General features: G+C 40.6%; 1 protein-coding gene across 6 annotated transcripts in view; it reads left to right on the top strand.

Annotated features, from left to right (window-relative positions):
• SATB1 (SATB homeobox 1) overlaps positions 1-22,113 on the top strand; it is a 97,607-nt gene that overhangs the window by 3,564 nt on the left and 71,930 nt on the right. The window contains exons 1-2 of one of the 6 annotated variants that reach the window (XM_030876353.2): positions 2,599-2,708; positions 20,554-20,788. In XM_030876353.2, the coding sequence (XP_030732213.1) occupies positions 20,578-20,788 (211 nt within the window). In that variant the 5' untranslated portion in view covers positions 2,599-2,708; positions 20,554-20,577. The other 5 variants (XM_030876354.2, XM_030876351.2, XM_030876352.2 and 2 more) reach the window with 5 other exon arrangements.

Raw genomic sequence — 22,113 nt, 5'->3', positions numbered from 1 at the left:
GAACCTGAGTTGCTCTATACTGTCAGAGCTTTGTGGTATGTAGAAAATGGGAAGAAAACCACATTTTACATGAATGCTGTTAGGAAGGGTATCATCATTTGCTCTTCATACTTGCCACTTCTCTCAGGGGAGTTCAGTAATCTTTTGATTAGAATTAAAGAATGTGATCGGATTTTTATGAATGGTTTACCTTTAGATATTTCAGAGAGCAGAAGAAGCATACATATTGAACAGGCCTAAGTAGCACAAGGTTGCAAAATATGAAAGGTGCCAGTTGCTTTTAATTAGCAAAGGAGGAGGATTTTGAGTAAATTCGGTAACTGAGATGATTGAATTCTCTATTTAAATATGTTCTTTGTCTCTTTTGGTTTGGTATAGTTTCTGCTTATTATACTAAGTAGTCATTTTTAGCATTTGTGATCAGATTACAGAACAGTCATCCTTCTTGCGTTTCCAGTTGGTTTTCAAACTCCCAAACTCTGGGATGCTTTTAACAAATTGGTTTACATTTTGACAGAACAGAGTTAAGTTAATTAATAGATCAGGCACGAAAATCCTCCACGGTAGGGTGTATTTTCTGGTAAAATGAAAGTTGTGTTTCAGCACGATGAGCATCAGGCTTCAGTAATCTGTTCCTCGTGTGGAATGAACACTTCCTACTTCAAGCTAGCAGGCACCTACTGTTTATTTACGCTGCATTAAACTGACAGCTCAGCAATCAGAGGAAAAATATTACTTACCTTCCTGAAGTAAATACCAGCTTATAGGTTAGTGCACGTATTTATATTCCTGTCACCACTAAATAACGGCTCTGTCTCCACTTTAACATCTACCTGTACAATAATCCAGGGCTTTAGACTCTTCCTGGTTGGGGGTAGGGGTCGAGAGGAGTTTTCTTACCATTTCCCAGTGGCTAAAGTTTTAAAAAGAGTCATTTTATCTTCTCATGTTTTGTCCTGCGAGAATCAGTTGAAAGAAATATTATACATTTTTCCTTTGCATACTTCAACTATAATATCCAAATCCCCAAAGACTCCACATGCCACTTAAAATAGTCATCGTAGAGCAACCTCAAGACAAATATGTTCAGACACATTCAAGTGTACGTTTGCTAAATTAAACTCTCTACAGAATTCCAAAGAGATAACTTCAACTATTTGATTTCTTAGATAATAACTTTGATAAAGTGTCTTCTATTCCAAGCCATAGATGGAACGCTTCAGGTTTTAATGGAGGTCTGCAAATATGAGTATAAAGTGGGACACATTGATTGATTGATTAATACTGTTAACTTTCCTCTGAAAATATTCTTGCCTCCTTTGTCTTTTTGTTTAATCTGCCAACCGTGAATTTCAAATTTTTGACAATACTAAATGCATTTGTTGTTTTTCTTCTTAAGTTGAAAGCCCATTCTCTTTGGAGACCCCTAGAAACTTCAAAATACTGTTAACGTTGAATTCCAAAACTTATTATTAACTTGAGAAAGTGCTCGTTTTCGAGTATGCTCTGTAAGTAGCTCTTACGCTCATCCTGTACACACGGTTGTTAATCTCTAATCACATGTTCCATTGACATCAGAGCAGAATGTGGTCTTAATACAGCATGTAAATCAAATCTGTTACACAAGGTTCTTCTCTTTCTCTCCCAAAGAAAAAGTGTCTACTGTGGTAATTTATATATCATTCCTAAGTGTTATTCTCAATGGTAAGTCTATTTCAACTTGATGTCTTCATAGAGTGTGATCAACACATTAACACACATTATTTAGTACTTTTGAACTTATGCCAACGGTACCTTTTGCTGTTTACTTTTTTTTAAGTCTTTTTTAAGATCAGATATTTCATTTCAGAGTAAATAGATACAGATTGTGTGTATATATATTCAGGGTGAGATTTAGTAGCGTAGCATTTCTCCAGCATATTGGCCTATTTTTATTCTTTCAAGTTATTCTGTATCACTTCCACAGTTGTTGCTGTCTGAAGGTTCGTAAATAGAAATTCTCATCACCTCTTTCAATGGACTCTCAAGGATGTAATTTAGCTTATGTGGTGATCCAGTTTAGTTGTGAGAGATGAAAATTAGTTAACCGGTACCCCAGCATTTATGTCCCTAGATTCAGCTGCAATTTATTCAGTCCAGTTATTTGATGTTTGGTAGTGAAGTGTCTTGTAATCAAACATTAAGAGTTGGTTCAGTTTCCAGTGGAGAAACGATCTTGCTGGATACAATGTTTAACTGTGCAATATTTTATTACACTCATCACTCCTTGGAGAGCCTGCGTATTGTGGCACGAGTTGTGGCTGCACCTTAGGGGTGCAGGTCCCCCACATGAAGCGGAGATGCTTGCAGAAGAAGCAGATGTCAGGCTGCACTTGGTCCTGCCTTTGCTCGGATGTCTGTGGACCTGCATTTCCCTCCACCCCTTCCTTGGCACCCCTTCCCCCCAGGTGTGCAGGAAATGGAGGGCGTTGTACCCGGTGAAGTGGGTGGACTCTACCCAGAGCTATGACCTGATTTGTGACGTACCCTCAGAACTGCAGTAATGGTCCAGCTGCTTCACAGGCAACTGGTAACCACCTCATTTGGGGATGCTTCTGCCTTGCTAGCAGTGCCAGAGAGAACTTCGTCATTGTCACCTCGTCAAAGACTACTTCTTGAGAGCTCTCTCGTAGGGCTAGATTCGGAGAGCAGCCTCTGATATTTGGAGGGTAAGTGGCAGAAAAGTTCCATATGGGGAATCAGGGCTGTAGCCACAGGGAGAGACCAGCATTTAATGTCCAGGGGAGGTTTCTGTGTTGGGATGTTGCTTTTTCTCAGCGAGAGATGATTTGGGACCAGATACCAGCAGAAATTCTGCAGTGTGAATTCTACTCTGGGTGGTGAAATGTGGTAGAAAGCTCCCAGGAGAAATTACTAGATCTTCTTTCCCTGAGATATTTAAAGAAAAGGTAGTCAGTAATCTGTGAGAGGGGGAACTCTTTAGATGCAGTTTTCCAGGAAGCTGGGCATATAGTGGAGTTGATTGCTAGAGGTTCTTTTCTAGTCTTACTCCGTGGTTTCTGATATGCTGTTAAGAGCATGCAAAAGACAGTTTGGCCTTTTAATGTTTATAATGTTAAGGACTTTAAGGTAAAAGAGGTTTTCTGTTGTAAATATTTTATTGTAATAAATACTATAAATAAAAATAGAACCTAGTATATGCAGATATCTTTTAAACTTGAGATAGTCTTGAATATAGTGTGTCCATAATTAGCTGTTTGATGTTGAATGCAATTGAGTTTTCCTGTTCCAGTGAACCAGACAATGGAAATCACTGGGGATTAACAACAGGGCTATGTGATCATTCTTGATATAGCAGACCTTTTTTTCCTGTTCACTGATAAAAATATTTTATCAGTAAAGAAAACACTCAGTTCAAATGCTTACAGTTTTAAATTTTAAAAGAATATCTAGAATTAATAAAATAATCCAAGTGTTTCTCACTATATTTTCACCAACTGAAATAAATGATACCTAGATGTTCTAATAGTAGACAGATTTCTCCAGGCTCTGAGAGGTTGGCACAATATTTTAATAACTGTGCTTTAAAATTTTTTTCTTAGAGGTGGGCTCTCTTTGGGGTGGTTTAAGAGGACTCAAAAACAATTTAGAACATTATCTTAAAAGTTTAAAAATGACAGTCTTACTTTGTAAGGAGTCATTGTATTTTAATAATACTGTACACATATTAGTGTTATTGGCGCAGTAGACAGTTAATTACAGCCTTTTCTGAGACATGTTAACTGTGTATTAACAGTCATGTTAAAAAAGAATGATGTATACTCTTACATACAAGCTGCTGCTTGCTAGACTCTTTTCAAAATAGTCTTTTAGAATGTATGGAGTCAGATTTGGGGTCCAGAATTATCAGAATGTTTTCTGCTAAAGCAACTTTATTTTAAAACTTTTCACTGGGATGTAAGCTTTTCAATTTTCTTCTTTTTTTTTTTCTCTTCCTTTCTTTCTTTGTAATTAGCATTGGCTTGATCACTTTTGCCAGTGGCTTTAGAAATCAGAGTCCCTCAGTAGTTTTAGCCTTCCCACATTGTATTTTGAGATGCCTACATTTTTGTTTTGTGATGACTTTGGCCAACATAAGCCATTAAAAGCTTATTGAGTTGATTTAGCACCTCTTAGTACTACTCTTTGTGGAATCGTTTTAGTCACTGTTTCTTGAGCCAAGCTATGTTTTCTTACAATTCTCTGTAACCTGATCTTTAAGATACGTTTGAGCAATTGATCATAGCAGTAGTTCTAAGAATATTTTATTTTCCAAATCTAAAGCCTAGGTTTTTGCTTTGGCTTCTCGTATGGCAGAACAACGCGTGACTGAAACTAGTGAGGTTTAAAGCTGGACTGAGCCTGCCTTAGACAGTTCTATCAAATTGGTTAACTATTTGAACTCCCTTGGTGAATCTGGATATGTTGACCTTGTAATACAGCACTTAAAAATGCACTAGGATTCCCACTTTACAAATTTTTAGGTGCTGCCCTTATTTATTTCTACAAGGTATTCAACTACAAGAAAAAAAATTCAACGTAAGGTACATGTCTGTGTTATAGAAAACAGTAGAAGCTTCGCAGTTAGTGTTCTGTCTTGCGTGGAGAGCACTCGTTAAAGATTTGCTAAATTAATAATAAAATAGTGAATTTAGCTTGTGCTGATATGGTTTAATGGGAAAAGACTTTCCTCTCTAATTTTCTGTTTTTACTCGGGTTATCTGCACACTTAATCTACACATGCCCGTGTTCTGGATAATTGAGTGTTTTTTTCTCTCTGTGCTCTGTCATTTTGGACAGTAGCACTGGGGTTTGTTTTATCCTCACTGACCTTGAGGATGAGGCAAAGTCTGTCTGATTAGGTTCATGGTCCTTTGGTGTTCAGTTGTGGTAACAACCTATTCTGGTATAAGCACAGAGCACTCCCTGGAGGTCCTTGCAGTTAGGCTACCATGTAATGGTTTTTCTGATATTCTGGGGCCAAAAATACCACGTGGCCCAAGTCTGATTGACCTCTATCTGTTCTCTTCTACAATAATGATTTTTTTCAGGACCCCACTGGATAAATATCAGCCATGATTAATTGCATAAATAGATATTTTTTTAATTGTAGCTGTAGCCATTATTTTAAAATGTTTTGAGAGTTAGGGTATTTATATTAATGAAGATTTCACTCCATTCCTTAAGGGTTGTGTTAGGTGCATCTAAAACATTCTGAAAAGTTCTGGCCATTCTATGAAAGTTATCTTTAAAAAAGACACTTCCTCTTTAAATTGATTTTCATGTGTGTGGCGCTTTACAAGACAGTGTTAGTTACACAAAGAAAAGTATTCCTGAAGCAGTACACTGCTGTGTGACCTATTCCATTATCATGCACATTCTGTCTCTTTAAAAACAGTCTCCTCTATTTGCCCTATTAATTGTTGATATGTTGCCATCCACGAGACAAAAATTAGAGCTGTAATTAAATAATCATGTGATGCTCCTTTAGTGCCAGTGAGAGCAAACTCATTTTTCCAGGCCCTGATGGTCACTGATTATTGTATTACTCCCTGCTTGTTTTATTTTTTTTAATGATTCTCTATCTGTGGATTACCTAACTACTGTCCTTCTTTGCAAAATTAAAGAACATAGAGAACATTCAGCCAGTTAATTGGCTGGACGTCCTCAGGGATGTAAGGTAGACATACCTTTTTCTGCTTTTGGTCACCTGGTAGGTTCTTTGGGGAGGCTACATCAGTGGTGTGGTTGCCTGCCATTTCATTTACACTGGTGTTTTGGCTGGGATGGAGGCATATGGGGAATGCCAGGAGAATTACAAAAGGAGCCGGGTATTAAAATTCAGAAATGATTAAAATTGAAATAAAAGGATGCTGCTTCTTTGCCAGTACTCTGGCAGTCATAATGACACATAGAGATTAGTTTCCACCTTCATCTTTTCCTTCTTTTTCATTTCCTCTTGTTTATTGTTGACACATTTTCCTTATGTCTGTCTCCCGTCTCTGTATCTTTTTGCACTATTGTGCATTCCTAGTTGTCCCTCTTTCCTTAAGCATGGAGAAGCCTACTTAACCTTATTATAACAATAACAGAATAGGTTATTAATATTTAATATGCACATGATTAAAATTTCTCTCCCTTAAACATAGGTCAGCTGTATTATTATTAACTGGCATGTAATTTTTCATTTAAAATATTCTTATTCTGTCCTTGCTGTTTCTGAAATGTAGTCTACTTTACTGGTGATTTAATACATAATGTTTAGAAAACTGTGGTCGGCTAGTGAGAAAAGAACTTACCAGTCATGGATAATCAATTATGCATGAATTCAGATGTAACAGATGGAATCTGGTGAGTTAAAGTTTCCCTTTGCCTTAGTGGTTTTTTTTTTTTTTAATTTGTTTGTTTGACACCTGTCTCCTATATAGATAAACATCTAATGTAGCATGTGAGAAATTTCCTTATATATCTGTATATTCTCTTTAAAGTGAACTTGATTTTTAAAATTGAATTTAAGGGCAGAGAATTTCTTTTTTTTTTTTGTGGTCTTAAAGATGATCAGATTCTTTTCCAACACTTTGTAGGTACAGAACTGGGTTCTGCTTGGCTTATGAAGGGTAACTCTTCTACTTGGTAGAGGAAGAAGCAAGACCTGAATCTAGTGTTCCTACCTTTTCTCCACTTCTTTTCCCACTATGTCATTTATCCTTTTTTGTAGGAGTTGCCTAATGATAGAACACTATTACACTAACTCTGGGTTTTAAAGAATTTCTGATGAAAATTGTGGTTGTCTAGTTTTAAGTTGTGTGACATTCTCTTGTATGACATGCAGATAGTATCTGTGAACATGTATATCATGTTATGCTATATGTATATCATACGTACATGTATTCATACTAGGTTGTTGGCCAAACAGTTGGATTTTTCAAATCTATTGAGAATGCCCCAAGACTTGGCTTATATCTGAAACTACAGCATATGCCAGCCACAAAGATGCCTTTACCCTAGCTTGCGGTGTTGTAAATTCTTAGTGACAAAACCCCTTTGTGCAAAGTGAACCTAAAAGTTAGTTTTGAGAGTCTTGTTACCTCCACAGAGAGATAAGTTTAATTTTCATTAAATATGATATGAATGTGTAGTAGTTTTTTCAGTTGCAGAAGTAATGAAACAGTGGGTATTGTCCATCTTTAGAGCAATTACAGTCTCAAAACAGTTACAAGCTGGTCCCCATCAAAAATTTTTATAAATATGCTGTTTGTTTCTCTTCCAAGTGTATTTATATATAGATAAAAAAATAAAAATGAAAATAGTCTTTACAGAATAAACAAAAATAAATGATTAAAAAATAGCCTGAAGGCTCACTAGTTCTGTTTTTAAAATTATACTGCAGCATTATTTATCAACTTTTTGCTTCATATCAGCTGGAAAGTTGCACGTGTATTTATAGTCCACGTTAGTTATCTAATGAATTAAATTCCACAATAAACACACTAATAAAGAAGGCCACACCTGCAAAATAGGTAACTGGATATGCTCTAGCTACAGGTATGCTGTGAAACTATTTTTTAGTATTTTATTTAGGCTTTTATACCCAATAAGGATGTAATTTTACTTTGGCTTTACTATGTAATCATATTCCTTAGTCATGCATCAGAAAAATACATATCTATAGGAATGAACTTCAATGAGATACAATTTATATATGAATTTCCACTACATTAAAAATAAAACTCCATCATTAATATAAAAGTCCCTAATATAAAATCAGTAAGAATAGATGATAGGAAACAGAATATCAGACAATATACTGGAAAAAAAGAAAGATGATATTACAAATTATTGCATGCAGAAATAAATACTTCAATCGTAATTACTATCACAAAAAAGTGACTGATAAAAATAAATCTGAAAGCCTTTTGGACTTTTCATAACAAAAAATGTACTCTTTTATTAATAAATAGGATCTAGAATCTTTATGTAGAGATAGTTTATAAATTATTACATTGACTACATTTATACAGTTGTTTTACCTCTGTGGCTGGACTGCATAAAAGCGTCCTGCAAATGTTCCCCTGGGACAGTCTACTGTTTCATGAGTATAGTTAATTTTTACCCATTTGAAAAATATCCAGAAAGAATGTTTGTATATTTGAATGTTGGATATTTGGAGTGTTTGGTTTTTGTCTGTCCTTCCTCTTTTGCTAAGATACAAGAATATAGAAGAACATCTGAAAAGAGAACCATTTTCTTGCCTCAGAGGACCATCAGATTACCTACTTTGGGTGAGATCTTGGTCTCTCATTATCAATCTATGTTACTTATCCTTGGGTCAGGTAATCATCATGTGAATTAATTATCCAGCATAGACTGGACTGTGCTGTCGGCGGGTAAGGACAAAGCAGTGGCGGGTTGGCATCAAGGAGGCAGTTGTCAGTGTGTTGTAGCTTATTGTTTTTCTGTGTGGCATGATTAATATACGTCTGCCAATCTTAGGAATAGATGAAAGATTGTTTTGCTTAGTTTTGTTGTTTTTACATTTTTTTAATTGAGGTAAAAGATATATACCATAACATATGCCACTTGGGCAGTTTGTAAGTGGACAATTCAGTGGCCTTAATTACATTCACACTGTTGTGCACCCAGTGCCACAGTCTCTTCCAAATCTTTGCCATCATCCCAAAGAGAATGTGCTTTAGTTTTGAATTACACTTCTCCTTCGCCTCAACAAATTTCAAGCATTATAGGGGTATTTAATCACTGTCCAGGTGTGTTGCACTTGTTTCTGGTGGTGGCTTTTCTTCCCAATGAACAACCCCTGTCCACTGCTTTGTGGCGATGGGCACAGCGGTACAAAATCAGATGTTGCTCGTGGCTGGTACTCTCCCCCAAAACAATCTGAACCCGGATTCAGGTCTATTTTAACCTCAAACTCTTTTTCCCTTTAAGTAAGCCGAGAAAGATTAAAATAGCATTCACATCACTAAGATTTGGTTGATATGTCTTGGCTAAATGTTGATTGGGAACAGTTCCTGTTTGACTTCATTGGAATTCAAATCCCCTGAGCTTCCTGAGAGTACCACACAGCAGCTAGGTGCCCTGCCACTAGCTCTTGGGCACGGACAACGTGAACACTTCACTTCTGCTTAAGTGCAATGACTAAGTCTAGAAATGAGTTAACAGTTTTCAACTGTTGCAAAGGGAGTCCCACTCCAGGTTGAAATTTTCTGGGAGAAAAAGCCTGCTGGACTATGTTGAAGAAAAAAAAAAAAAAGAATTAGAGAAAACTGGGATGGTTCTGGCTGCAGTAAATAATAGACTGATTTTGGAACTTTACTTCCACGTGTAATTTTGTGTTTAGTCGCTTATGTCTGTGATGATAAATCATATACTTGCATAGAATTTCTGGCATCCCCGTTAAGCCTCACGCAAGTGCGCAAATGCTAATTTGTCATGGTTCCTCAAACAGCAGACTTTTATTCACCAAATCAATGATCTAATAGCTTGCCCCCTACCTTTTTTTTTGTTTGAAGCAAGTAGCTTGCCTGCACATATATTTCTTAAGTTTGGGGGTGAGTGCTGGTTCCTAGAAAAGCCTTAACTTTTCCAAGTGACCCCAGGATCTTCATCTCACTTGAGGATGTCCTAGCAGGTATATTGGATTTCCTGTCTTCAAAACATTACCTAATCCAATAGATGCCAAACTTGGCTGTACACTGGAATCGCCTTGGTAACTACCGCATACCTGGCTCCTACCCGTGGCAGTGGGGTGCAGCCTGGACATCTGGGTTGTTGAAGTAGCTCGCAGGTGATAACATGCAGCAGATTTGAGGAGCCACCGGACTAACTTCTGATCTTGCACCTGGCTTTACCACCCAAGATTGCAAGAATCTTTCTAAGATTCTCACCAGCATTCACTTGTAAGAGCAGTTCCTGGATTCCTTTCCCTGAGAGGGCAGGCACCGTGAGACACTCCTGGAATACAGACAGGAGTCCACCCTCAAGATGTTGACAGACTTACACTTGGGAGGGGCAGACATGTAAATCTGAAATGCCACACTGGAGGACAGGGGCTGGGATGGGGCATCGAGAAGGAAGTAGCTAATAGCTGGAGGAGACTTTGGACAGAAGAGGTACAATCCAGCTGCATGTTAAAGGATGTGGCAGAGGGAGAAGCGGGAGGGCGGGCACTCAGAAGTAATGGGGAGAAGACAAGGCAACCTGAAACTCTTAAGTGATTTGGTAATTTGGCGATAGCTACATAACTATGGGAAGGTCTCAAGAGCATTGCTTTTGGAACCTGGCCCCCTCCCTACTCAATTTTGGAGCTAGTTCTAGATAGAGATGCCAGTTTTCATGGAATGATTACCACTGTACCTTGTCAAGGTTATGCTCCACACTGACATCTATGGAAGGAAAGGTAGCTTTTTAAAAAATTTGTCCAATCAATTCTTGCTTTAAAAAAGGTAATATTTCTGGGTGAAAGGACCCGATAGCCCATCAGGTTCTAGAATCCAACTATAATGGCTGCTCACTTCCCTTAGCCCACTCTCTCCAAACTAGCTTAAACATTGGCCTTTCTTTGCTTAGCTTTAATGCTGACCTTTGTCTATTAAAACCATAATCCAAATGACGAGTGGGTGTTTACATCCACCTTAAAGTAATTAGGAAAACAACTTTTGATCACTCTCAGTCTGACTATAACTGAAACCCCATGTATTAGGGAAAAAACAAAAACAAAAAACCTTAGGCCCCCTATTTAGAGTTCTTTATTATTTCTCCTTTATCTCTCCAGAAATATATTCAAGCCTTTTGCTATGATTTTCTGCAGTACACCATTATTTGTTTGGTGTTTGGATGCCCACCCGGTTTGCGTAGGTATCTACATTAAAGCTTCCAAAAAAGCCATTTCTAATGGCAACTATGCTTATTTAACGTGGGGGTGGGAGAGAGGATGGCAAGTGATTCTGTGGTTTTTAGCTTCAGCTATGAGCTATTTAAATGTTCATGGAAAGCAGCATTTGGGGTAACTGCATATTATTCCAAATGTACTCTAGGACCCTTTCACATACATACAGGTCTAGAAAGTTGTCTTAAATCTGTGTGTAGCGGTACCCTATTCTTATTCCATGCAACCTTACAGATCTATGGGCTCATTCTAAAGTGGAAAATGGGGCTTCCCTGGTGGCGCAGTGGTTGAGAGTCCGCCTGCCGATGCAGGGGACACGGGTTCGTGCCCCGGTCCGGGAAGATCCCACATGCCGCGGAGCGGCTGGGCCCGTGAGCCATGGCCGCTGAGCCTGTGCGTCCGGAGCCTGTGCTCCACAACGGGAGAGGCCACAACAGTGAGAGGCCCGCGTACCGCAAAATAAAAACAAAAACAAAAACAAAATGGAAAATGGCTTCAATTTGGACATGATTAGAATGTCTGAAAGCCATTCAGCACCTCTAAGACTCCTCCTGGCTAGGTCCTGGATTTACTTAGTCATCTTTGATAGAAGTTCTCCAGATAAATGCTGTCCGATAGAACTTTGTGCGATGGTGGAAGTGTTCTATAATCTACACTGTCCCATAGGATAGCCACTAGTCACATGGGGCTATTGGACACTTGATATGTGACTGAGGAACTAAATTGTAAATGTTACGTAATTTCAGTTAATTCACATTTCAATGATATAGCCACTTTTCCCTCTGCTAACTCCATCTCACTTCCGCAATCTCTAAAAGGAATTGTCCTTGAAATTAGCAGTGGAATTTGGTTGCAAGTGACACTGTGAGCGTTTGGCTCTCATTTATTTATTCAGAATGTAAATATTGCAAGGACGCTGTACAAATCCCTGGTGATAGGGCAGTGAGCAAGACGCAGCCACTGCTCTCATAGGGTTTACAGTCTAGTGTGGGAGATATTTATTAAGCCAGTAATTATCCACATTGTTCATTGATGATAACTGTGACAAAGGAGAATTGCCAGAGGCTATGAGAGTGTAAAATGGGGACCAGACCTTCTTGTAAAATTAGTCAGAAAGTTTAATCAAGGGTTCTGTTTATTCACTAAACGCGTGAGCCGGCTTCCCTTCCCCAAGTTCAAGGCTAGGTCAGGCTGACTGCAGGACCCAGAGCTCTCAGAGTAGGGCAGCTACCATGTGCCATGCCATGACCTCCAGAGATGCGGGGTCTATCTGATTCAGCTGCACACACACACACACACACACACACACACACACACACACTGCAAACTTCTGAACTTGATCAAATAGATCCTCTCCCGAAGCTATGCAGTTGTGATGATGTCAGTCACAGATAAGATGTGAGAAGAAGGGTGCAGATGTTTACAGGATATTGCATTTCCTCTCCTATATATGTTTTGACAAAGTTGTTTGGGCTCCAGCCCCAGTTCTTTTTTCCTCTCTGCTCTTACAAATTTATATTTGGTCCATTCAAGAAACGATGTGGAAATCAGTCCTGACATCCCAGACAGACAAAATGAGACACATGACAGCAGAACATATGGCTCAAAGAGACATCCTTATATGGCCAACACAGACCGTATTCCCAGAAATTCATATATGGAAAACACCACCTGCAGCTAAAGCCAAAAAACAAAGAGTTGACACGACAAAAAGAGCAATATGCCACGTAAAATGTGCTGTTTTAAGAGTGTGGAGAGATAGCCAACAGTATTTGAATTTAAAAATTTGGAAAAAAAAAAAACCCACCATGTCCTTAGAAAGTGCTAATGGTGGTAAGCACTGCTTTGCTAACACAGTCACTGGCGGAGCTGTCATATCTTAAAAACGTTCAAATTCTAAATACTTTCTCTGTTTATTACAAATGTATGTGCTATTCAGAACTCCGAATGTGTTTTAATGCTTTCGGATATCTGCCTGTATATTTATCTTAATATGTTGCCATCTGAAACATGCTGTAGTCCTTTTATTATTCAACTTAAAAAAAAAAATCTTGTCATCTGTTAAAATATTTTATCTCTGCTACCTTTGTGTAGCCAGTCTGAGTGCCGCCTTCTGTGATAAAAAACTGATGCACTGTTTTAACTGTACACCCACATGTTAAATAGTTCATGTATTTGACTTGCAATATTTCATGTTCCTGAGGTTTTCTATTTTCATAGCTAGATTTATTAACTTTATTCAATACTCTCTTGCATCTTTGTTGCCAAATTTAAGATGCCTGTGTAGAATAAAATTGATGCCCCCCTATTATGATAGTTTATTTTCACATATGCCTGGAAAGGTGGTATTTTCCTAATTACCTTTCTTTCCTTCTTCTTTATTTTAGAATGAGTATTCCAAAGGGGTAGATAATATATAGGAAGTTCATCAGTGTACTGTATCACTTGGAGGACATAAACCTCGGTGCCATTTTACTTGTGTCATTTCTTATATAGTTCCTAAATAAAGAAATTATTGCTTGGGGGAAATTAGTTATGTATATGTGATTAACAGATTTGTAATTGTACTATATTGTTTTTCTAAAAATAGTCAAGTCATTATTAGATGTCTTTATCCTCATTTACTCTGTTTATCATTTTCCAAGGCCACGTCCATCCTTACTACACATTTTTATGTTTTGTGTTTGAGAATTAGCTTATAATTCCTGGATAGAAGGTGCTATTCAAATTTAAAGATTAATATTTGAATCCCCACATCATTAGGAGGCTAAGGCAATCAGGAAACTTTTTGTCTTGTTTATTTGTGTAAATAATGGGATAACCATCATTTACAATATTTTATGCCAATGTGTCTTAATATTGATATTTTCAGTCACCCTTTTTTAGTCTCCTTTTCTCTTTGCTCAAATTTTGTTTTGCCCAACAGCTGTCTTCCTTTTCTTTCTTTTTTTAAACGTTCAACTTGAGTTGCATTTGCATGGATAAATGATTTTTTGCAGTCCACTATACTTTTTCTCTATTTTTAAATTTTGCTATTGTTTGTAAATTTGTACACTTATGATGCTAGAATGCACTGTCCTTACTGAAAGAAAATCAGGCAGGTTTCAGGGAAACATGTCAGGCATCACCAGTTTGAAGCAACTATTAAAATATACATCTTGGAAATTCCTAATTTGACCTACCATATTGCAAAAGTCATTGTCATTCTAAGGATAATTGAGTGTTATCCATGTTTTTCTTTTTGAATATCAAACATTAAAAAAAAATAAGTTTACATCCATCCATCCACAATACCAACTCTGACAGCAGTGCTGTGTTTTGCCATGTTTATATATTTCCTTACTGACTGTATTTCTTATACTTTAATTAAAATACCCGCCTCCATACTTCCCCACATTTCAACTTTTGAAAATATGTTATCATTTGAGCTTTTTAGTAACGATTGCCTTATGTTTATTTTCTTGTTTAGGATGCTGGGTTTTGTGTTTTATTATCACATTCTTTTGCCCTAGGCTTGGGTTTCTATGCGCCAAGATTTCACTGTTGCCTTCCTCAATTTTCACTAACCTTTCTGGTTTTGTGGGTGAAACGTGGGTGCCATTAGAGTGATATATTTTCATTGTGTTTCTCCTTAACTTATCCTCCCTGGGAGGCCATTATTTCCTATACTTTATCTTCTGCTTTACCTTCTGCTTTTCTTAGATTTCTCATGTACACACTAAGAGTGTATTGGTAGTTTTAAAGAGCTTCATTTGCATATTTTCCTCTTATCTCGGTACTTGTGCTAACTTGTTGCTTTTTTTATGTGTAACAAAATGTTTCTCTTATTTTTCTCTTTTCCCTCCTATTCTGAAAAATGATTCTTATAACATTTTTGTTTTTGTTTAATGATTAACTGCCTTCAGGGTTCTAAGATGTTAGTACTAAAACCTCTCTATTTTGGGCATGACTGTAATGTTCTTCATTTTTTTAGGAACTAGATTTAATAGATTATCTAAATAAGAGGATCATACTTATGTGCTAATGACCATTTATCTACCTGGGTAATTCACCGTAGATTACAGAAGTATTTATTGCTACAACAGAGGTTCCTACCCACCCCAACTTTCTTGTCTTTCACCCGAGGTAAATTAAGAATGGTGGCATGTTTTCTTTTGTAATAACTAACTGGTCAGGTCTCGTTCAAGTGACCCAAATTTTGTTTCACTCGGCCACCGTGGGCCACGTACTTCTTCCAACGACGTGTTCCCTGGCTCAGAAGGGACGGAGTTTTGAATCTACCTCTGACTAGTATAGAAAGGCTCTTACTCATCTTTTTTGATCACTGTCTCTTAATAGTTTAGGGTTCCCCCGCCTTTGAGGATAAATAGTCGCCAGAGCGTTTCAGGGACCCTGGCCTTTATTTCTCTGCAAACGCCTTATGCACCCTCCGCGCTTCTCCGGAGAGCTGCACCTCCCGACGGTCCCCTTCGGCCACTTCCTTGAAGCCCCCTGCCTCGGCGCTCGGCGCCCGTCACCTGCCCGCCCGGGCCGCTCTCCCGCGGGCCGGTGCGCCCTCCCCGCCTCGCCAGTCCCCCGGGTGCCCGCCCGCTACGCTCCCGACGTATTCCTTTCGGTGGCTTTTGTGGCGCGCGGGTGGGGTGGTTAGTTTCCCCCGGCCCTAGCCCTCTTCTCCCCATCACTTTCCTCCCCCGACACCCCCCGCCGGCCCTGTCCCTCCTCCCGCCCCGCACCCGCGCACACCTGCCCCCGCCGCCTGCGCGCTCGGCGGCCGCAGCACGGGCAGCGCTCCCCGCCCCCCGCTCCTCCTCCCCGCGCGCCCTCCCTGCGCGCCCGGCGGCCGGCGCCGGCCCGCGCGCGGCGCCCTGTTATTCTGGGTATTGTGTGTAATAAACGTCGGGCCGCCTCACTCTAATCAAGCTCATTACAAATTCTTGCGCGCCCGGGGCCGGAAATCGTGCGCTCCCCCCTCCCCGCACTCATTCACTAGTTACTTGTCTCGCTGCTTTTTTAACTCGCCGCCCCCGCCCCCTCCCCCAATCCCGGCCCTCCAGCCCGGGTTTTAATCCCCATCCCTTTTCCGCCTGCTCCGTGCACCCTGCCCCCCCCCGCGCCGCCTTCCTCCTCCTCTCCCGCCCCCTCCCCCGCCGCCGCCGCCGCCGCCGCCGCCGCCGCCGCCGCCACTCGCTCGCTCGCTCGCTCCCGCTCCCCGGACGCGGCGGCGGCGGCGGCGGCGGAGCCGGCCCCGCTGGGGAAGGGCTCTGGGCGGCGGCGGCGGGCGGCCCGGAGGAGGCTGCGTGCTCGGGGCTGGGGCTGCGAGCAGGGTGACTGTGTATTAAAATGAGGAGGAGGAAGAAGAGGCAGCCACAGCGGCGGCGGCGGCGGCAGCAGCAGCAGCGGCGGCGGCAGCAGCGGCGCGGAGGGCTGCAGCGCGGCCGGACGCGCGGAGCCGAGCGGGGCGCGGCGGCGGCCACCGCGCCCGGGAGGAGTCCGTTCCGAATTTGATGGGGGCAGCGCCGGCGGCGAGGGGGAGAGCGGAGCGGCCCCGTCCGGGGACCCGCGCCCGCCCGCACGCACACACACCGCCGCGCGCGCGCCGCTCCCGGGGCCACCAGGCGACCGCCGGCCTCGTCGCCACCGCATTAGCCGTGGCCGCCCTCTAGCCCGCCCGGGCGCCCAGGCGACTCCGGGGGGGGCGCCTCCCACCCACCCCCAACCACCCCTCCGCTTTCGGGAAACTCCTGCTCAGTTGTGTCGGGGTTTCTGGCTTCCTTTTCCCCCAAGTCCTAGAGCCATTGTGGAGCTCGTTGTTTATTTACCTCGGACTCCGGCTGAGTGAGAGCTCGGCGACTTTTTGGGGGAAGGGGGTGGGGAGTCGGTGGCGGCGGAGGCGGCTGGGGTGCCTTCCGATCCCCCCTCCCCTCCCCCCAGCCCTCTTCCTCGGCCTCACTCTTTCGGCTCCCCAGACGCTCGCAGCCCCGCGTCCATGGGCAGGGAGGGGGTCCTCGAGGCTGTCGTCAGCGAGGGCCGAATCAAAAGTGGCATTTTAATGCCTTGCCGGGGCTTTTTCCGCGACCTCCTGCCCCCCACCCTCGCGGCCCCCCGGTAGATGCCCTGGTCGGGGGCGCGAGGCTGTGGGAAGAAAGTTGAAGGTTTGTTACTATCAGGCGCAATTGTTGGGGAGGGGGAGGGGCGGGGGGCGATCGGAGGGGAGGCGAGCCGGCCTTCCCCTCCCTGCGTTCTCCGGGGTGCCTGGAGAATAAGATTACAAGTGACAGCCAGAAGTAGACTTTCTGTCCTCACACCGAAGAACCCCAGCGAGCGGGAGGGAGGGAAGCGAGGGGAACCTTTCTTGCCTTTCTGGAGACCTTGTCCGCAGTGATTTTTTTTTTTTTTAATAAGAGAATCCCCAGTCACCACCTTGTCTCCCCAGCACCGCCACAGTGTACTGCTCTTAAGGGGTTTTGCTTTGTTTTTACGATTCCCCCCCCCCCACCGAACGAATCACTTGTCAGATCAATTTTATCTTCTCTCTCCTCCCACTCTCCCCTCCTCCCCCATCGAAAACCCTGTTCTCTGAGGTTAGACATTTTACAAACCATATATGTTGTTTTTCGAATTGTGATTTTTTTTTTTTAACCCCTCTCTCCCATGACTACTCTTCCAGACGTTTATCGGCCCTTCCCCCGCTTAGGGGGGCGGGGGTAAGGGAAGAGAAAATAATACAATTTCAGGGGAAGTCGCCTTCAGGTCTGCTGCTTTTTTTTTTTTTTTAATTAAAAAAAAAAAGGACGTAGAAAACATCATTCTTGAACTTCTCTTCAAGAACCCAGGCTGCAAAGGAAACCTCCTTTGTTTTTGTTATTTATATGCTGTCAAGTTTTGAAGTGGTGAGTTTCAGGTCGGTTTTGCTAATTTCACTCAGTAAAACTGCAGTGTTTCTGTTTCTAGATAGTACTTTGCTTCTTTGTCTCTTTAAAAGGTCACAGTGAAAGCTTGGCCTGGATCGTGCCGGCCATATGGAATGGATAAGGGCACAATCTCTTAAAATGTGATTATGAGGTTCTGTGGGCCGAGGGAGGCGATCCAGCACGGAACTCATTGAAAAGGCTCCCACGCTGCAAAAAATAGGTTCTTGAAACCGGAATTTCGGGCTTGGCTTTCTCTTTTCAAAGGAAATAATTGCTGTGTCTGAGTTCACTGTTTATTTCGTTGATTATCGTATATGGACTTCGTTTATGGACAGGGAAATGGGGTTTTGAGAAAGTAGCCTGCTTTCAATGCGCCAGCCAGACGTTGCAGTAAAATGGGTTGTTTAAATGTGTAACTTAAAAGAAACTCTTCAGCCTGGCATCTGTTGAGACTGTAGTTAGTTCCGGTGCTGTCAGTCCAGCGGGCCCCGTGGAGGTTGCTCTTTGCAATTCCAAACTCAGGTTTGGTGAACTTTAGCCTTGGGCGTAGAGTTTAAATGAGTAAATTGGGCGTTTTATGTGCATGTAATTTTGCTTTATAATGTAGAGCTTTTTACAAGATGACTGAGTTTGATAGCTGCTTATAGGTGGGTATTCATTCGAAGGACAATTTTGCATGACCTATATGACGTTTTGATTGTCAATACATTAAATTATCATCTAACACTTTACTGTACAGTTTATAACGCTGTTAAGCCTCATGACTACTTAATATGTTTTGTAGCATTAACTTTGATGCTTTTATCTACTCCCCCCTCTTTTTTTTTTTTTTTGCTCTTAAATTGCCCCATGGGTTAAGTATTTTCTTTTCAAGTCATATGTTTTAAAATTCATCTTCCGCTCTAGGGTAAGGCAGCCAATTTCAGGAGAAGCAGCTCTGTACTGTAACCCATATGAAGCATTATAAAGCGTGTTTTGAATCAGTTAATAATCACCACTAATTTTGGCTTTAGACTACAGTTTAATATTAGTGGAAAAGAGTAATCTTGATAAAAAGTGGTTAAAAGAGGCACATTTATTGTTAATGAACCTCATAACCAAAAACAGATGGGACCTCGATCAACGGTAGACCTTTGGTCTCAGTGTGCCACCCTGGAGTACAAGGATAAATAGCCATTATTTCTCTAACTTTATAGTTCTTCAATTGACATTCTTAAGGTTGCTTTTAAACCTACAGATTATCATTGCTCTCCCCTCCCCATCACCTCTTTCCTTGATTATAATGGACAAAGTAATCTACAGTTAAACAGAGGGGGAAAAATAAATGCTTACAGAAAGACCATGCTAATAACACAAGCTCGCTTTCAAATCTGGATCTGAGTAGCTTCTTCGGTATAGTGTGTGTGTGTGTGTATATATATATATATGTATATGTATTTTTTTTTAAGGGAAAGATATGTCGAATTACCAGACAGCTGGAGAAAAGTGATAATTCTCATATTGTCTCTGGTTTTTCTATATGTGCTCCCCTCTCCCTTATTGTCGGTGAACTCAGTACTTCAAGTACCATGAAAGTTCATAAAAGAATTCTACTCATCTGTTCGTATTAATGCTAGTTAAAACTGTATTTTAGAAGGGAGTTTGATAATGTACTACTTACTTTATTATAAACAGTATGAGAATTGATGTCCCATGTATAATACAACTGAAAATAATTATCTGTTAATTTTTTCTGAAGTTAATTGAGATGTTGACTTCTTTGCATGCTGAGATTATTTTTGAACACTGGCAATTGTGTTTTACTGAAATTATCAAGATTTTTTTCAAAGCGAGTTTAGCGCTTCAATCTAATGTGTGTATTATGAAATATTTTCAAAATTTTTGCTATTTAAATTGTTAACAGCATTCTATTACTAAAGGACCCCGAAATATTAACCCTAAGACATGTGAGTTGTAACACTTCAGTACCGGGGCTATTTGAAGAAATCCTCCACTTCTATCCATTTGCTTAGGGGTGGAATGATTCAGTCACATGTTTGAGACAAGACTTGACTAAATCTTTAAAACAGGTCATGTAACTCTTGATACTTTGATAGTAGAAAAGTTTTTCTACAAATTAACTGTAAAGCCAATAGAGAGTTTCAAAAGCAGAAGTTTGCTACCTTTTGAGGTGGTGTATACGTATGTAGATATATTTTCTTAATGAGAATTAAACTGCATATAAAAATATAAGCAAAGACATCAGATCTAACTAATATTTTGGACTGTGATAATCTTTCCATCTTTGATTAAAGTGTTGTTATTGTGTTCTGTATTAAGTTTCTAATTTTTAAAAATTGGGACTACATAAATACAATTTATTTTCTCTTTAGCTATACTTGTAAATTCTTGTTCTGAAAGTAAGCCCATTCCCCCCGCACCCAGTTAGTTTTGCTGGTAGGTGACAAATTACCTTTTCGTTCATGTGTGTTGGTACAATTTCCGCAAATTATTCTGTTACCTTGAATGGAAATATAATGCTGTGATCTAGAAATAGAGTAACGTCTGCATTATATTATATGTCCAGTTAAGCAATTTTACAAATAAGAGAGAAGCATCCAGGATAAAACATATACATGGTGTTACATATACAGAGAGAGAGAGAGATGTGGAGACCCCCACCCAGTTATAACATGTCTTCTTTTTAAATTCTGGCAGGTGATCTTTAGAGAGTAACTGAGTATGGATCATTTGAACGAAGCAACTCAGGGGAAAGAACATTCAGAAATGTCTAACAATGTGAGCGATCCGAAGGGTCCACCAGCCAAGATTGCCCGCCTGGAGCAGAACGGGAGCCCACTAGGAAGAGGAAGGCTTGGGAGCACAGGTGCAAAAATGCAGGGAGTACCTTTAAAACACTCGGGCCATCTGATGAAAAGCAACCTTAGGAAAGGTAAATACTTTCGATACAAATCCTGGAAGGCTGCAAGCCCTGTGTTCACCCAAGGCCACTTGGTGTCCGTGTGGAGAGGCAGAAGGCTTCTTTGTTACGTTCTTTTCCTTGATTCTCTTTCTGATCTGAAGTTAGTTACATTTCTGGCTGTAGGTTCAGCCACGTTTGAAAGTGTAGGCTCCGTGCCTGAGCAGAGCATCTTACTCCCCTGTAGACTGGAGTCTTTGGATGTTGTGGACAATAAGAACTGAATTAAATGTCATTGTCTCAGTTACACGAGGCTTCCATCGAGAAGATGTTATTGTAGTAGAGCATACAGAGGTGGCTATTGCTGAAACTAACCCTGAGTAAGAAGAAGACATGTGGGACGTCCCTAGTGGTCCAGTGGCTAAGACTCATGCTCCCAGTGCAGGGGGCCCAGGTTCGATCCCTGGTCAGGGAGCTAGATCCCACATGCTGCAACTAACACCCGACACAGCTAAATAAATAAATAAATACTAAAAAAAAAAAAAAGAATAAGACATTTCCATTGTTTGAGAACCAACCTAGCTTTTTCATAGGATTACTGGTTGTAAGGCAGTTTCACAGATAATGGAAGTCTTCTGCAATATGATATAAAAGTTTTGTGATGTTGGTTTTTTTTGGTGGTTTGTTTTCTTCAGAGCAAACTCATTATTTAGTAGCGAAAAACCTGAAGATTCTAGTGTCTCCTTTTTGCTGTAATTGGGTATTTTTGATAAAAGAAGGGCAGATCTAGGCAAGTTTATAAGGAGAGGGTATGTAACTGTGTGATTCCTTTCTACCAGTTTTATATTCCATTGATGCAGTTGAAAAACTTTGCGTTCAGCACTGTTGTTTCTATAAATCATTGCCTATCCTGGGCATAATGTGTGGGCCTTAGAAGGTCTTTATATGTCTCCGAATAACTGTGTATAGGATTCAGATTTTCCTTACATTTGCTAAAGCAGAGGATAAAAATGCCATCTTGTAGCAACCAAGAATATTAAGTAGATAAAGTTAGCAAGCAGAGGAATTTCATTGTGTTTGATGCATAACATTTATCATACAATCATTTATTTTTTCCTTGGTTTGGCGAAAACAAAGAATATATTGATCCTGAAATGAACAGACACAGCAGTCCGTATTGTTAGATCTTTATCTATTAAAAATGGAAAAACAGCACTTCAGCAAATTCTTTGGCCTCTCCTCATGATTACCCTATTTATTGATTGTTTGCCAAGAATGTATGCATCTTAAGAAAGCCAGGGTAAGAGCATTAAAAATATAATTTATTACGGCTTTTTCAAACAGAGTGCATTAATATT

The sequence above is a fragment of the Globicephala melas genome, chromosome 4, assembly GCF_963455315.2.
Source record: "Globicephala melas chromosome 4, mGloMel1.2, whole genome shotgun sequence".
Classification (NCBI taxonomy): domain Eukaryota; kingdom Metazoa; phylum Chordata; class Mammalia; order Artiodactyla; family Delphinidae; genus Globicephala; species Globicephala melas.
The sequence above is the reverse complement of the archived record's forward strand: the minus strand, read 5'-3'. Positions and strand labels throughout refer to the sequence as shown.